General features: G+C 50.5%; 1 protein-coding gene across 10 annotated transcripts in view; it reads right to left on the reverse strand.

The window, feature by feature from the left end:
* Positions 1–528: 528 nt before the first annotated feature.
* Positions 529–16,864, reverse strand: part of Ablim2 (actin binding LIM protein family member 2) — a 124,095-nt gene continuing 107,759 nt past the window's right edge. For 6 of the 10 annotated variants that reach the window (XM_028758060.1, XM_028758056.1, XM_028758059.1 and 3 more), the window contains 4 exons: positions 11,376–11,430; positions 9,947–9,954; positions 9,676–9,756; positions 2,028–2,169 (listed from right to left, as the gene is read on the reverse strand). In XM_028758060.1, coding sequence (XP_028613893.1) covers positions 2,056–2,169; positions 9,676–9,756; positions 9,947–9,954; positions 11,376–11,430 — 258 coding nt within the window. In that variant the 3' untranslated portion in view covers positions 2,028–2,055. Of the gene's footprint in view, positions 2,170–9,675; positions 9,757–9,946; positions 9,955–11,375; positions 11,431–16,864 lie in introns of all 10 variants that reach the window. The other 4 variants (XM_028758062.1, XM_028758061.1, XM_028758058.1 and 1 more) reach the window with 3 other exon arrangements.

Genomic DNA, 16,864 nt, shown 5'->3' on the forward strand with positions numbered 1-16,864 from the left:
GCACAGAGCATGTGCTGAGTTCAGCAGAATTGCCAGTTACTGGTATAAGATTAGAGAGTGTCACACATTTAATCCAGGATGCCATCAGTCCTTCCCTGCTGGCCTTTTCTTTCTTTTCAGCCCTTTCTCCAGCCCCACACTCAGCCATTTCCAGACAGCAAAGCTTCCAGAACATACAAGGCTGTTCTTCACTTCACTGTTCCATCAGCCTGGGATGCCCTGCTGTGTTGAGACCATCTTTCAAGACCAATCCTGGGCACCTCTAGAAAGCATTCCCTAATATCTGGGGTGCATTGGGGGACCCTTTAGTCTTTACCACAGAGCAGAGGTTAGCTCCCTCATCCTGCCTAAAGTAGGCAGATGCCAGCTGTTGGTTCTCTAAGGCTGACCAAGCCAAGGCTCCAACCCTCATGGCTACCTCTCGATGGGGCAAGAGTCTCTCCCCAGTGGCCTGGCCTGTTCCATGCGCACACCCTGCCCGTGCCTCCAAAACCAAGCATGCTTGAACACATTTTGTCCTTTCACAAGTTACAGTGTGTCACCATTTATTTTCCCAGGTGTCCCAGGGATCAGATATGACATGACACCTCGTGAATGAGGAGGTGGGGGTTTCCAGTTGCGCAGGTCCAGACTGCTAAGTGGCCGGAAGCAGATTAAGTACCAAAAGTTCCCCTCCACAGCCCAGCCAGGCTGGTGAGAACCCCAACACAAAATGAGACTCGAAATGTCCCTGGATGTGAGGGAGTGAGGACAACCCAGAGGAGGAGACAGCTAGAGTCACCCAGGACCACAGTGTCTACCCATCCTGCAACAGGGGTGCTCTTCCATACCTGTTGCCAGGGCCCCAGTTAGCCCCCACTTCTGAACACCCAGATGGGAGGAGGCACCACCTCTAGCTGTCCATCTCTGCCGCTGCATTCAGTGTCTGTGTCACATGACAGCATGCTTCCTGGACATGCATGTTTTGTGTGTTGGGGGCTACAGTGAGTGACTTTACCAGGAAGACTGGTCAGGTTTATGTGAGACTAGGCCATAGTGGGGAAACCTTTATTCTAGGGCTTTGGCCATCAGGGGGCGCTCTTCTCTTTGTGATTTGGGGGGAAGAAAACCAACAGAGAGGGAAAAGGAGATGGATACATTTCACATGTATTTACAAACGGCACTGCTGTCTTTGAGGCTGTCTGTGTGACACATACATAGGAGCAAGGATGAAGGGAAACAGACCAGTTCCTGTCTGTGAGGAACACCAAGGACTGGAAGCACAGAGGCCTGCATGGTGGGGGTGTAAGGCGGAGGCGCTCCCCTTCTCAGGGACCGTAAAACTAAACTCTGCATATATGTCTTCTTATGTGTAAGGAAGCGATACTTTTTAATAAAATAAAAACTTCTGTGTAACTTGAAAGATATCATTTAGGCAACTAAGGGGGTAATCTGGAAGAAGGGCACAGTACACAGAGCACTAGCGGGGGGCACCCTGTCAGGTCGACATTCATTCCCCAGAAAAGATCCACCACAATAACCACAAAAAACCACAGTCCCACTGCCTCTCAGACATTGGCCTGGCTCCCCTGCCTCAGCTTGCCAGTCTGCTTGATATCTCCTTATGCTCTGAGGAGCCTCACACTTACCATTACTGCTGTGTCAGGGTCTGCCACTGACAAGCCTTTCACTCACGTCCTAGACACTCTGTGCCCCAGTGCCTAGCACTGGTGTGGACACACCAGGTGCCCTGGGAAGGTGCTGGGCTGGCTGAATGCTCTTCCCCATCTCCTAGGATAGCTGGCTGCAACACTGCCCTGATGCCCAGTTGTGGCGGGAAGGAGCGGGTCAAGCTGGCACCTGGCCCTAAACTACAGGCGGGAGCATCCTTGCTACACAAGGGACCATGCCTGCTGGATGCTCCTCAGGGCCTGGCCCCACCCTGCCTCCTGCAGGTACCCTGCCTGCCCCACCGACACAGAGAAGTAGAGCAAGGTGCAGGAGGGGATTTAGGGGGGCAGTGGGGTCCTCCAGCCCTGCCCCCCCAGCAGGCTCCTGGTAAGACATTGGCAGCTGTCAGAACAGCAAGGCTTTCTTCTTGAGGTCATTCCTCTTCCACAGGGCCAGGCGGTCAAACTCCTCGATACTCATCCCAAACACTTCTTGGAACTCCTCAGGTGATAGGTGTCTCTTCAGACAAGGGAAAAAAAAATGAGAGACAGTGAGTGTCATTTGAAACAGGGCCTGAGAAGCTGTCTTTGCTCTGAGAAACACTGGCTCCCCAACTGGGTCCCTGTCGTAATGCCTGGCACCTCTACCTGTACTTTGTGTCTGCCCCTTGGGTACAGTTCTACTTAACTATGTATATAGGCTTAACCACAAATGGATATCTCTGTCCCTTTGAGGCTAACCAGTGCAAAGATGAAAGCAAGGCTTCTTGGTCAATATTTACAGTGTCCCACTCCAGACAGAAAAGGAGCCTGAATGTCCCCAGTCCTTGTTCTCAACCTGCAGTCACCTTGGATTCACAGATACACATCATAAAATCACACTCTCCCCCACCCCCAATGCTGCCTCATGGGAACCTTCTTGTCTTGAGTGATAAGGATTTTTGATCACCTCAAAGAACTAGAGGTGACACAGTGACCAACCAGGCAAGACCTGGGCTGGGACTCAGTAACTCTGCGCCCCTCTCAACATGGCCCAGCACTTCCTCTCTCTGCAGCTAAAGCTCACATTAATGCCAGAATTAATGCTGGAATGCTTGCTTTCCATCTTCCCAAGGCAGCTGCAAATTGACCTTTGTCTCATTCCACCACTGAACAGTCGTACGAGAGCCAGTAGCCAAGCCTGGTCTACTATGACTTCAGGCTCTGGGCCTTTTGCCCTAGAAATCTGCTGACAGTTTTGCAGCAACATGTCTTCTCTTGGTGGCTCTCCGCTGACTCAGGACTGAGGATAAGCCACCTCGTTGGCATGCCCAGGGCCTCTTTCCAGTGAGAGAGACAAACCTGGAGGACAGAGCCTTGGTGTGGACACAGGGACAGCCGTGGAGCTACCTCAGCACCCTCCACTCCTGACTCTCACTGACAAAACTTCCCTATGGCTCAGTTCAATAACCGTGTCCCTCGACAGGACTCCTGCCCACCTGGGGCCTTCTGTAGACTCCTTCAGGCTGCCTCGTTTATCAAACTCAAACAGTGACAGAGACTGCTCAGAAGGTCTACTGTGCTTAATTCTTGTCTCTCAGCTGAGAAAAAGAAAGAGTGGTGTGCTAGATGGCTTTATGTCAACTTGACACATGTTAAAAAAGTCATCTGAGAGGAGGGGACCCCAATCAAGAAAATGACTCCATGAGATCGGGCTAAAGGCATTTTCTTAATTAGTGATCGATATGGGAGGGCAAATAAAAGAGTACAGTTTGCACAACTTGAAAGCAACAGCGTTAAATTAAAGGTTGTCATAATGGTTGAGAGAGAAAAGCAAACAAGAGCTGGGTGTGGGGGAACACACAGGCAATGTAACGGCTGGTATTGAGAAGGTCCATTGATTGAGGTGGTGGGGTAGCAGAACTTCTGACAGGAAAAGACCTGAGGCCAGTGACCCCATCTCCGCCCCATCCCCAGCCCCCAGCTCCTGACAGATTTGTTCATCGAGGAGGGGGACAGGACTTGACTGTCCCAGTTCTGTTCAGTTCCAGAGAGTGAGCAAGGGTCAGAGGAGCCATTGGTTGGCAGAGGATCTGTTAGTGTCTTCTGGTAGGAAGGGCCTCTAGATCCCCAGGTGTCATCCCAAGCAGGAAGACCTTTGGAGTGTGGCTGACCACAGGGGCCCACATAGCTGTTTGAGCTCAGCTGTTCCCTACCCTCTGGCTCCTCAGGTACTAGCCAAGGCTAAGAGCTTCAAGCTTCTTCCATAGGAAGAAAGCCCAACATGGTGCCTTTCTGAAGAGTGAGAGTCCCACTCCTGGGGAACATGGTTGCATGGTAGAAGTCCTAGGTAGAACCCTTCCCCCTGCATCACCAGCAACATAGACCCTGACTCAAATGTTATCTCTCCCAGAGGTGAGGGTGCCTGGGGTTTGGTACCCAAGAGGCCCCCAAGGCCACACCAAGTCCTCTGAACTGAATTCCAACTGAGCTGGATGACTGCTCCAGAAGGACAGGCAGTCATGCTGTTCTCCCTTCCTTCCTCAGGGACCACGTGGGTAGCTGTGGTCATTTAGACCCCTTTGGCCACCAGCCTCTGCCCACTGCAGCTCCACAGAGAGCTTCCCACCAGCTGGCAGACACGAGACCCCTCCCCAGTTCTATTGGTCCTCCTGCCCCACAGCACGCCAGTGCTTTTCCACCTGGATCAAGACCGTCCTGTGAATGGGGTGGGGGGGGCTCTAAACCTCTTATGGTCACCTATTGTCATCAGGGGCCAGGGTGCTCTATCCTCGTAATACTGGCTGGACAAGTTTGAGCAGAGAAAGGACACTTGAACTTTGAGATCCTCACTTCCCAGATGCAGTCCCCTTGGACTTACTATGCCAGCAAACACACATACATACAACTAGCCTCAGGGAGTGTACAGACCCCAGGAAAATAACATGCCCTCTGCAGCAGCCTTTTCCGAGTCCACCGATCCTGGTGACCCCTAGGAAGAGCTCAGAGCCCCAACCCAGGAGCCACCACCTTTGAGTAACACACACCAAAGCCTCCTGCAGACAGGAGCCTCTCCAGCACCTCACCCACCTTTCTTGATATCTACTTTGGAAATACTAATTCTTCTAAGCCCTGGGGCTGGAGCTTTGGTCAAACACTGGTTATATGCTGCCACAAAGGTGTTTTGTGGGAATGGTTATCATCAATAACTGTCTATGAGAAAATGATTACACTAAAAAATTTGGGTGGGCCTCAGTCAAGGGGTTGAAGGCCGTAAGAAGCAAAGGAGAAGGCCTGTCTCAGACCTTAGCCTCTTGAGTCACCTCATTTCAGAAATACCAGTCCCAGGGTTAGGAACATGAATGCATGTTTCTAAGGTCTGTGTGTCCGTTTTCATAGTCGCAAGAAAATATATGAGAAAAGCAATTGAAAAGACATGTTCCTTTGGTAATTCATCTCCATATTGTAATTGATCTAGAAGGCAGGTTAGCTGAGCGGCTCTGAGTACTGAATCCCATATCTGCCTCTTGGGAAACGGGGGCCCTGGAAGCCATCTGGATGCCTCATGGAGTTGTGGAAGAAGTGTTAAATGTTCCACATGCTCAAACTGGAGCCAGGCACACAGGAGGAACAGCAGCACTACGTGCCTCTCAGCCATGCTCCAGCTGTCACACAGGGCACTACAAAAGCACTTTTCTCCCACTGCTGATGTCACTGTTCTGCATCCTTGTAAATGGTAATATTGACTGTCCCTGTTTCCAGCAATCATCATTTTGGGCCCCTCTCCATGGGAAGCTCAGTATCTGAAGGGCTATCACTCAGGTTGGTGGATGGGATGTATACAGGTGTCCACCTGCTGCTTAACACTATAGGTGCTCAATTAAGCATTCCTGAGCCTCTATTTAAATCCATGCAACTGTCCAGGGGACAGGTGCAGCCCTTGTCACCTGACAGGTGAGAGAGGCCAGGCCCAGAATGGTTACTTGTCCACAGCCACACGGGTAGACATTGCAGAGACTGGATTCACATCAGCTCTCACTACTCCAGTGCTCAGCCCCTCCCATGACACCATCAGGGATGGCAAAAGACAATCTTGGAAGCAAGACGATGCCAGTTTCAATGGGCACAGGGCAAGGCATGCAAGGAATGGCTCAGATTAGGACATGTCATTTCATGAGGGGCAACAGAGTTCACATCCTTTGAACTAGGAACTTGGGGCCCAGAAGACCCTCAGAATTCAAGCACTCAGGACACACAGGGGCCTGGGTTTCTCTGGGAAGGAGGCACTTGGTGTATTATGACCAAGGACAGAGATTTAGATCTTCCAGCACCCGGAACTCCTCATCAGAAGACGGAGACCTGGCCTTTTTGCTCCATGTATGGAAATGTGTGATGCACCCAACTTCCTGTGCACTCAGAGAGGATCTTCACGACAGAACACATGTCACTGGCCTTCATCACACACGGTGCCAAACTGGGCCCTGTGTGGTACCTTTAGCTGCTGCTAGGCTGGGCCACAGGGCATGTTGTAAACTGCAAACTTACCTTAGGTGTCACTGTCACCAGGCTAAACACTAAGCTGCTTAGCACATCCCAGGGCCCTGTGCTATCCCTCCCTCTACCTGCTCAGGTCCAGTCTCATAGATTCCTTCTGGGTCTCCTTCCTCAAATAGCTCGAGTTCCCTTCTGCTCCCTGGCCTTGGCACATGTGGTCTTCTATCAAACCCTTGTAGACTCAGGCGCACACACACACACACACACACACACACACAAGCATGCTTCCTACGCCATTATCATCCACTCATTTGAAACAAGAAGCCAAGGTTCCTGTCCTTCAGAACAGAACACTAATGCTGACACATGGTTATACATACTCATTTGAATAATCAGTTGATGGACGCCTCTCTCATATCGGACTCATTCTACCAGGGCAGAACTCATGTCTGTTTTTTTCTCAAAGACCTCCTTGGAGTCCCAGTCAGTACCCGTGTCTATAAGTGACTGGGGCACTTGGCTGAGAACTCTGACATTGAGTGTTGATAATAATCAGCAGTCAGGAGACAAACTCTGCTGGCTACAGAGGACACCATCAGCTGCCACCACACCTACAGTCTCTTCCTGCCCGGGACTAACTTCACTTCCCAGCTTGCCTTGCGGTAAGTGATGCCGTGTGACAAGTTCAGCCAATGAGCCTGTGATTGGCAATCTTGTCCTCAGGACCTGCAGGAAGCCAGCCTGCCTGTGGCTACCTGGCAAGATAGGGGCAGAATACGATAACTTGGCACAGAAAGGGCCTGTGGTATAGCTCAGGGGGAGAGTGGGTGTTGTGTCGAGTATACAGTGAGCTCTCCTTATCCAAAAGACAACTTGGTTGCTATAAGAGAGATTTGTGAAAGGTTGTCCACCTGAAGACATGGCACTGAGGACTTCCAGAAGGCTTTCCCCCTTCCCGTTCCTCTTTGTGGCTCTCTGGATTTTTACAAGCTATAAATTGGTTTCACTATAAAAGTAGAGTTCTCTCCCATGACGCAAACATAGGGTTGGGGAAATGGGGGGTGGTGTCTGCTCCTCCAAGAAAGCCCCACCCCACTCCTCCAGGACCAAATCCCTGTCCCCAAGCTGATAAGGAAGAAAGGATATGTCCAACCTGTGGTAACTGGTCCACCTCCTGGGGCTGCTGAGCTTGAAGGAGAATAGTGACAGTCACACTCTTGGGTGTGGTCACCTGGATGTGAAACCCCCTCAAAGACTCTAGCTGGCTTCGTCAGACACATTCACAAGCAAAGCAAAAGTCACTTGAGACACACCCCAGCTCCAAAGGAAAGCAGGGAGCCCCAAGAGGCTCTCAGGGAGCTGCGGGAGTTGCTACTGATGTCATCTGAGCTCTGAGCAGCATCTCAGGGTGGAGCATGTTAGTCCAGGAATCCTCAGTAACCCATCAGGGCACCATGCTTTTTAAAGATCCAAATCACAGCAAACTGGAACCCTCTAGGTCATCTGGACCAATGAGCTGCCGATGGTCAGCAGTGCCCCCCTCTATACAGCAGCAGTGGGCTTGGATGTACCCCACCATTTACAAGCCCAGGTTCAGTCAGAGGCCAAGACTTCTCACTGTGGGCCAATGATGCTGCTGTCACCTGCAGAGAAGGCCAATGTCACATTTGACACTCAGGCAAAGGACTCCTGAGGCCCAGTCTCTTAAGGCCACAGGGAGAGTCCTATCCCCGAGTGGCCTGCAGTTCCCCTACCCTGCCAGTCTCACACAGCTTCTGAGCCAGTCCAGCTGCTGGTCCTTCCCACAAATGATACACACATCGAAATACACACGAATGCCCCATTGACCTTTCCTCACTTGCAGTGAGTGAGCTCCAAGCATCATGCCAACCATAGCTCTGACTACGTGGATCCTTGTCTGGTGCCACAGGTATGCGCCACGTGGACTGGCTGCATTGAGTGACTACTTGTTTATGATCCTGCTGTGCTTTGTTCTGCGGTACTGTCCCCTCCATGACCCTCCCTGGCTGGACACTTGCCACCTGCCTGTTACCCAGCAGGTCTCTTTCCATCTCAGATGGCAGGTCTCAGTTTCTTCCAGGCACGACCTGGGTATCTCCAGCTCAAGTGGCGCCAGCAGACGACTTAGCTCCAGGTAAAACTGGCTGCTCAGGACATTGATTGCCCTGGGTAGAACTGGTTGCTTTAGGGGTAGGGGCTGGTTGACTACCCAGAGGCCTCCGTGCGGGTTGTACAAAGACAGACAAGAGAGATGGCTTTCTCCCCCAGAGACCTTGAGCTCAGGAGGGGAGAAGGTGTCTCCCTAGAGCCAGTAGAGAGGAAACTCAGCTGCTGGGTTTTGTGAAATACTGCTTAGTCCTGCTTAGATCCAGCCATGTGAAGGGAACTTCAGTCATGTGAATTCATTGATTTCCAGTGTAAGTCACTATGGGTCTAAGAAGTGCCATCTCCTCATGCACCAGCCACAGTCACCTCATCTTTTTGCTGTCATTTCCCTGTACAGAGGGACTGGACTTCATATGACCTCTGACTGCACAACCACTCTCTCATGCAGCTCTGGGTTCTCATCCTAAGTAGATGAAGGCTCAAGCACACGTGACTCGGCAGCCTGGGAAAGCCATTACTCTGCTATCCTACCATCCCTGCCAGGGTCACATCCCACAGGATCTGAAAGGATGCCTCACTCACACTGTTCTGTTGCCTGTGAAAGCCCTGACTGGCTTTTGGACCAGCCTGAGCATACTCTCTGTATCCAAGCACAGGACCCTGCCAGGCTTATCTGTCCCCCCTCAGAGGCCACCTCTTTGTGAATGTACTGGGTCTCTGCTTTGCCAATCCTCCAAAGCCCTGGCCCTACTGGGGCCCCTTGGCTATGCCTATTTCTCTTGTTCCTGGCTACACATGAAGCCACTGCCCCATGAGACGGTAATACAGGGTTCAGTACTTGCCTGAGGCATAGGCGGAAGGTAGCCTCTGCCCAAAAGAGCCTGAAAATGCCCTTACCACAGCAAGAGGCAGACAGTACCTCTTCGTGAGGTCCAAGAAGGGAATCCCCCCCCCAATGTTGCTGACTGCTGGGTGGTTCTGAAGGAACTGGAGGCCTTGGCAAAGGGCACTCTAGCCTGGACATGGAGTGAGAGCTCAGCAAAGTGCTCCCCTGGCCAGAGTGAGCTTCCAAACACTTCCCTGCTGCAGCTGCACGGACTTTTCAGATGCACACTTGTTTTCCTCAGATGAACTCTCTGTTCTAGATCAGCAGAACCAGGAAGTTTCTCCTCCAAGCTGGCCCCCCTTTTCACAGCAACACATGACATGAGACCACCATGGGCTCCTCAATGTACTACGCAACCCAGACTTCCTACCCCTCTGCAAAGCCAACAGAGTTCCTTTGCCTTTGAGGATTCCTGAGTCCTGAGTTCTGAGCCCTGTGCTGACACCACAGCAGCACCCCTTCCTGGTATGTGTGTGGGGAACCTGATCTTGTGGCTGAGATCTGTGGAGTCTCAGTAGATACCTCCCCATCTTGCCTTACCTCCAGCCGTGTACGGTCCACGTCTTTGGGCAGTTTCACACGAATTCGGTTTGTTACGATGAGGGAATCATAGGGATATATCTGCAGGAAAGACACCACAGGGTTACCTTGAGAGGCAAGTGAGCTGAGCCGACCGAAAGGCAAACCCAGATACATACTTGTGTGAGCTGTGGACATGCACATTTCATAGAGAAAACACAAGAAAAGAATTGTTTAACCTGGTTGGGTGCAGCACGGTGGGAGACGTCAGTTAGTGAAGATGGTCCCTTACCTTATACTCTGTAAGAGAAGAGCAGAAACCACACGGCTAGCTTAGGAACAAAAGAATCCATGCCCAGGATGAGAGCAATCCTCTTCCTGGGCAACTCCCACCCCCAGTCAGATGGGCCATGCTTGGTCTCTGGGACCCTGAGCAGCCTTCATGGGACTTTGGCCTTGGATTTTAAGAGATTTCAAGGGTCTCCCACATCAAACAGAGAGCAGGAGGCATGGCCAGGAGGCTGCAGGCCACACTGGAAGCTGTGTAGCGGCACTGTGCTCCTAGGCTGGGAGATGTCTTTCCTGATGGTGTTCAAGGCTACTCTGAGAAAGACATCAGTCTTAGTTTACCCAGACATGCAATGGGTTCTCCAGGGAAACTTTCTGAGGGGTGTTGTGGAGTCTGATACCTTTAGTAATATGCTCCCTTCCACCCCTCTACCACACTCCCCTACCTCTAGTGTCTTTTCTTTTTTTTTTTTTGACAAGGTCTCACTGAGTTTATACTAGCCTTGAACTTACTATATAGCTGAGGGTGACCTTGAACTCTTGATTCTCCTGTCTTCCCATCCCAAGTGCTGGGATTACAGTATGCACCATCACATGTAGTTTATGTGGTGCTTGGGGATCAAATGCAGGGTATGCGAGGCAAGCACTCTGCCACCCAAGCCACACCCCAGGCCCTCTTCATCACTCTCCGCTTCCTGTTTTAAGCTACCAAGCTCTGTACTGCTCCTTCTGACAAGGGTTTTCTCTAGATTTAAGGTATCAGAAAGAAGCTAAGACGGTTTGGAAGGCAGGGCCTCCATACACACAGGAAGGGTCATGAGAATCTGCTCCTCAAAATTATTCTGGAAGGAATATACCTGTATAAAGGAAGATACCTGTATGAGGCCCTTGGATTTCCAACTAGGGACTCTGGAGTGCCAGCTCCGCGGCTAGAGATTGGGACAACCACTTTAAGAGCAGGCTGGATGCTGCCATTCTGTGTGCAAACTGGTATGTAAGAGCAAGATTCTCCCAGCATTCCAGAGGGTCACAGTGAGCATGGTCAAGTGCATATAGCCCTATTCAGAGCTGCGAGAGCAGCCTTGATCGGAGTGCCTGTCACATGACTAGCTGGCCACTCACACACGTCAGCAGACACATAGTGGATAAGGGAAAAAAATGGGGTTTGACTTGCACTGTTCAGCTCAGACCCTAGAAGCTGTTTGCTTGTAACTGCTGTACTCCAAGAGATGCACAGCACTAAAAAGCCCTGACAGGTCCCTGCAGCATAGGATGAGAGAGCTGAGGGCCATCAGGTACCCCTCCAGGGGACCCTTCATCCATGGTGCAGAGCCTTCTGCCAGCAGGTCCCGGAGGGGTGGTCTCAGAATGAGACTGGTAAACACATGATTCTGGCCTAGCCAGAGACCCACAGGGGTCCCCATTATGTGTACCTCGCGTGCCCCAGCTGGCATCCGGGTCTACTCCACAAGGGGCCAGGTTGGCATTCTGGAAGAGAGAAAGAGAGAGAGACCGGCAAGAGGCAGGTTGCATGGGGCAGGCAGTAGGGGGCTGGAAGACAGCCCCCAGTGCATCCTGGGTCCTCATACAGCTAGGAGAGGAGAGTGTTTGACAGGTTTAGGTGACAAACAGATGGCAAAGCTGCACGTTGGAAGGTGAATATCCAGGATACCTGCCCTGTGAGTTACTGGCTTTCACGCCTGCCTCAGAAGCCTTTGAACCCTGCCCATCTGATCAACTCTGTCCTACCTTTAAAAATGAGCTCTGGTGCCTGGGTTTTGCCCTATAGCTGGCATGGCCTACAGGGCAGTTCAGAGCCCTTTCCTATATAGGGATAGCCTGTGCTGTCTCCACTCCTCCTGCTGGTGCCTCCACTCCTCCTGGGTCCTGCTCTGTAGCTGGCATGGCAGTTCAGCGCCCTTTCCTATATAGGGATAGCCTGTGGTGTCTCTACTCCTCCTTGTGAAAAGTGGCTTCAATTTTCTGTTCCCATACTCTAGGTAGACCCAAGAGTCACCCCTGTCTCACTGTGCCTATAAGATGACAGAGGGGCACTCACTGACTACTGCCTCCTGGGGGCTACACACTGTTCTCACTGAATCCCCAGAGTCCCCAGCTATTCAGTCCAGAGTACCAATGTCAGTGCTTTAAGACAAAAGAGGCATAAAAGTCATAGGTACCCCCACAGCTCCAGGTTCACAAAAGGATCCTGATGCCCAGAAGGCCCTCATACACTGGACAGAGTGGCCTTGCTCTGATTTTAATATTCAAGAAGTAACATTCTAGACAGGATGTGGGCAGCTGACTGTCACCTGACTCAGGCACTGCTTTCAACTGCCCATGGCTGCCACTGACAAAATGTCATTTCAGAACCATCTTGGTCATTAAAGTTTTTTTTTCTTTCTCTTTTATGGGGTCCCTGCCACTGCAAAGTATACTGAGCCCCCACAGGGCTGCATCATCCCTGTCCTGTCTGACCCTTGCCACTGCCATGCCTGTTGTCTACACCCCAATTGTGAGGTGAGCTGAGCTCCCTGAAGAATGTCTGACAGTACTCTAGTGCCCAGCACAGTCTAGGGGCTGAAACAGGGTCAGAGCTGTTGGGCGGAGTTTCTGAAATAGGCCCCAGGGATTACATTTCAGCGGAGCACTGCAGCAGAGGCACCTTGTGCCCCACCCGCAGATACAGTTACATGGGAGCTGCTTCCGATGGACCTCAAAGCAGGTGAAAAGTGGGGCACAAGTTGTGAGCAGGCTACACACCCCAGAGAATGTGGAAGCAGACACTCCACACATTAAAACCCTTCAACTAAAACAAGGAAATGGAGGCCCAGAGATACACTGCTACCTCCTTCCTGCCTCAGAGCTGGATCCAGCAGGCTGAGAGGGTGAGTGCATACAACAAGGGGTTGGAACGGGTCTTTGTTTAAAACTTCTGATATTTGGCTTACCATGGACTTTTGGGCATGGGTTTGTATTTCTTTCTTTCCCTCTCTCCTTCCCTCCCTCCCTCCCTCCCTCCCTCCCTCCCTTCCTTCCTTCCTTCCTTCCTTCCTTCCTTCCTTCCTTCCTTCCTTCCTTCCTTCCTCCTCCCTGCCCCCTTCTTTCCTTCCTTCCTTTATTTCTTGATTTGTTTGTTTTTTGAGATGTCTTGGCTTGTCTAGAAGTTGCTATGTAGACCAGGCTGGCCTCAAGCACATAGAGATCTGTCTGTCTGCCTCCCCAGTGCCAGGACTAAAAGCATGCACTACCAAGTCCAGAAGACCTGGGTTTCGAACATGACTTCAATGACTCGATCTTAGGGTTCCACCCTAGTTTGTCCTACTGGGTCCTAAGCCCTGCATCCTTCCCAGGGGTCTTCTCATCAGTCAGTAACTCTCCATGACCTCTCACCTCCATCATTTCCCCTTAGAAGCTTTCAAAAACAGCTTTGGGAACATTTTTTCAGCCTCAGACCAGTATCCCAGGCACACATGTCCACCAGGGAGCCTCTGGTACAAATTGAGGCCAGTCCGCTTTGGTCCCATCTTTGCAGCCAGGACAGATTGATGCTCTAAGGAGGAATTCTGCCACCTAGTGTTTGAAATCTCATGTCACAAGCAGTCAATCGCCTCCAAGCGAAAGGAGCTTCCTCTAGCCATCTAGGTCTGAGGAAAGAGAGGCAGGATGGGGAGTTGGGCCAGCCTCTAAATGGAGGAACAGGTCTAGAGCAAAAAGGCCTATGCCCCATTTGGCTCTACAGATCACTCAGTGCAAGCAAGTCTTAGGCTAACCGTTTGTGAGGTCCAGCAGCAGAGCTGAGTGGCAAGAACCAACCCAAGGCTATACTGCCTGATCTCACCCTGCCTAACTCCTCCCAAGTTCTCAATGAGTGCCAGGGTTTTTAAAGGCGATATGTTATTTACCTTCTCCATCTGGGCACTTATCAGCTCTACTGACACACTCTCTAATCTTGCTATACCCCACGAGGCAGGAAGCACCCTCAAGCTTTACAGGCAAGGCTCAGAGGGGTCAGGCATCTTGCTGAGTTCACACAGAAAATGCACAGGATTATAGGAGTTTGAACCCATGGGCTTTGCTTTCCCAAGGTTACACTATGGTTGCTAGTAGGAATGAGATCATGGCCACCCACACCTGCTGCTGTGATTTTCTAAAGCCACACAGGAATGAGAGGCCTGACTCAGCAGACGCTGGTGTGGAAGAGGGGATGGGGGCTTGTTTTTGAAGCCATGACTCATGTGGAAACCATTATCCAGAGCTCAGGAAAAGATCTCATAGTCATACGTGTTCTTATAATCACTCAGATCTAAGAACCATGTTTCCCACCCTCATTAGTTCTAGGAAATAAAGACTATGAAAGTTAGATAGCTTGTTTCAAGATGGTTGTGAATTCAGGGCTCTCTAATTCAAACACACACTCTCACCAGGATCTTAGCTGAAGATCTATAGTCACAGATAGACCACCCCCCACCCCACAACCCCTCGTCCCGTGCCTTTTTCAGAGACAGGTCTTATAGAGCCCAGGTTAGCCTTAAACTTACTATATCACTAAGACTGGCCATAAACTCCTGGCCCCTTTGTCTCTTTAAACACTTTAAAAATATAAATTTACATTTTTTTTTGAGATAGGTCTCATTATGTAGCCTAGGCTGTTCTGGAATTTTCTATACAGAACAGGCTGGTCTTGAACCCACGGACATCTGCCTGCCTCTGCCTCCCAAGTGCTGGGGTTAAAGGTGTACATCACCATGCTTAGCTCACATAAACATTTTTGGAGTTTTAGGGACATATGGAAACTGGATTCTAGATTTTTGCACTTATCTACTGGTTTAAGCTTGTGGGCGAGTTACTCTACAGTCTTGGTGATTCTTGTTTACTAGTTCTAGTTCTGGTTTCGAGTCTGTGCAAGGCTTATATGTAAGTTGTCTGTGACTGCTGGGTTGTTTGGTGTCTCTCCGTTCTGAGTTCTGTCACTGTTTCACGGGGACACTGGCGCTCTCCATTCCTGCTTACTCTTTGTGTATCATCTATTTGAAACTTAATTTCACTGTCACCGCATCAAGACTCCCAAATCCTTCTCTTATCATTTCTATTTGTTTAAGAATACATTTTAATGTGTATCTTGTGATGACACAATATGAAAGTGCTATCTTTTAAACCAACCTAACAGCCTGTTTTTTTGTTTTGTTTTGTTTTATGTTGGAGTTTAGTCTGTTCACAGGTGACATCAGCATTTCTCCAAGTGAGACTTCTTCCAAGGAGCAGCCACAAGGACCTTCAGGTGGCAGTCACTATTCTCTTGCGGAGGGCACACATCAATCATTACTGACTTATTTAAAGTGAGCCCTGCAGCAGATGGCTGCTAGTCCAGCTGGACCACGACCATCTTCCTCCTGTGGCAGGTTTGGGTATCAGGACATTCTCATGACCTTTGACGTGTACAACACTGGGGGTCATTAGGTCTTTGTGACAAACGCCTCTTGGGGCAGAACTTGGGAGAACTTCTGTCCCTTCAGACAAGGGATACTATCAAAGGGTCGTGATCATGACTATCCAGCCTTCACCATCAGGAAACTGACTGATGCTTTGGTAGCTTTTCTAATACAGTGCAATTTGTTTGTTTTTGATGGGACACTCTCCTGAGACCTCCTTCTCTTGGTCTCACTGAGTCTGTGCTTTGACTTAGGCTACCCCCTCCCCCGAAATCCTTTCTGATAGCAAAGCACCCAATGAATGATTTGAGTCTGGGGCACTGCAGGTCACTGGCAAAGGTTTGTGGGCAAGCACTGCAGGAACTCCAGAGAGAAGAGTTAGGTTTGAACTGTTGGACAAGGCTGTAAAAGACTGTTGGGGTGACTGAATAGCTAGCCCTCGGCTGAGGATGCATGGCTGGATGTACAGGTATTGGAGGGGTGAGAATGGGAAGGAGCATGCGGAGGAAATAAGGGACCTCAGAGCCAGGTGGAAAGTCAGAACTCTTGTGAGGATGGACTCCACCTTTGGGAATTCAAGCCCAGGGCACTTAGGTCTGCTTACTCTCCCCTCTTACATTCACATAAGATCTGCCCCTCGGTCCTGCAGAGAGTTAAGATGATGTTCACAATAGTCCCAGGAGAAAGATGGACCCACTGGAGTCCAGAGCACCAATTCTTGAGAGGACTTGATAGAAACCATGACCTCTGCAGACATGGAAGCTCCCCAATGTGACAGGAAAGCTGAGACTCTCTCAGGCGGTCGCCTTCTATGTGTCCTCCTAGAGTGCTAACTGGACACAGGCTGGGCATGCAGGTTCCCAGAGTCCATACTTTCCTCTCAATCACAAAGCAAACACCTAGGACCTGACTTGAATGTGGGGACATACTAACTAGGTCAAGCTGAGATACTGGCACCTCCGGACCCCTTGCTTAAACAGCAACTGTTCCAGGGAAAAAGAGGACCTTCTAGAGAGACAGAGTTCCCATATCCCTATATCCCTGACTCTAGGTGGAGGGTCTTACATCTGATGTTAGAGGAGTCCTGTTTCCAGCCCCCTTGCTTTCTTTTCTGTGGAAGACAGATTGCATTGGAGAAAACTCAGAGGCGTGCAACATGCAAGGTCCATTCCAGAGCAGGAAGGAAGGTCAATGGGAGGGAAGGCCCATGATCCTCTAGAGTCCATCCATGCAGAGGCACCTGCATAGGGAACACTGTGAATCTGGGTCCTGAACAGAAGCACAATAAATCAGAGCCTGAGAAGGTAGAGAAAACAATGGCTAGTCCTAAAGGATGCCTGTGGCCCCTGGAGATGCCTGTCTGGTCACAGGAGTGTCCCATAGAGAGAAGGATAATCCAAACAGTTGGCTCTGGTTCACATTGGATAAGACCACTCCAGCAAAACACACACACACACACACACACACACACACACACACACACACACACA

Source organism: Grammomys surdaster, unplaced genomic scaffold (genome assembly GCF_004785775.1).
Source record: "Grammomys surdaster isolate TR1022 unplaced genomic scaffold, NIH_TR_1.0 126187, whole genome shotgun sequence".
NCBI classification, from domain to species: Eukaryota; Metazoa; Chordata; class Mammalia; order Rodentia; family Muridae; genus Grammomys; species Grammomys surdaster.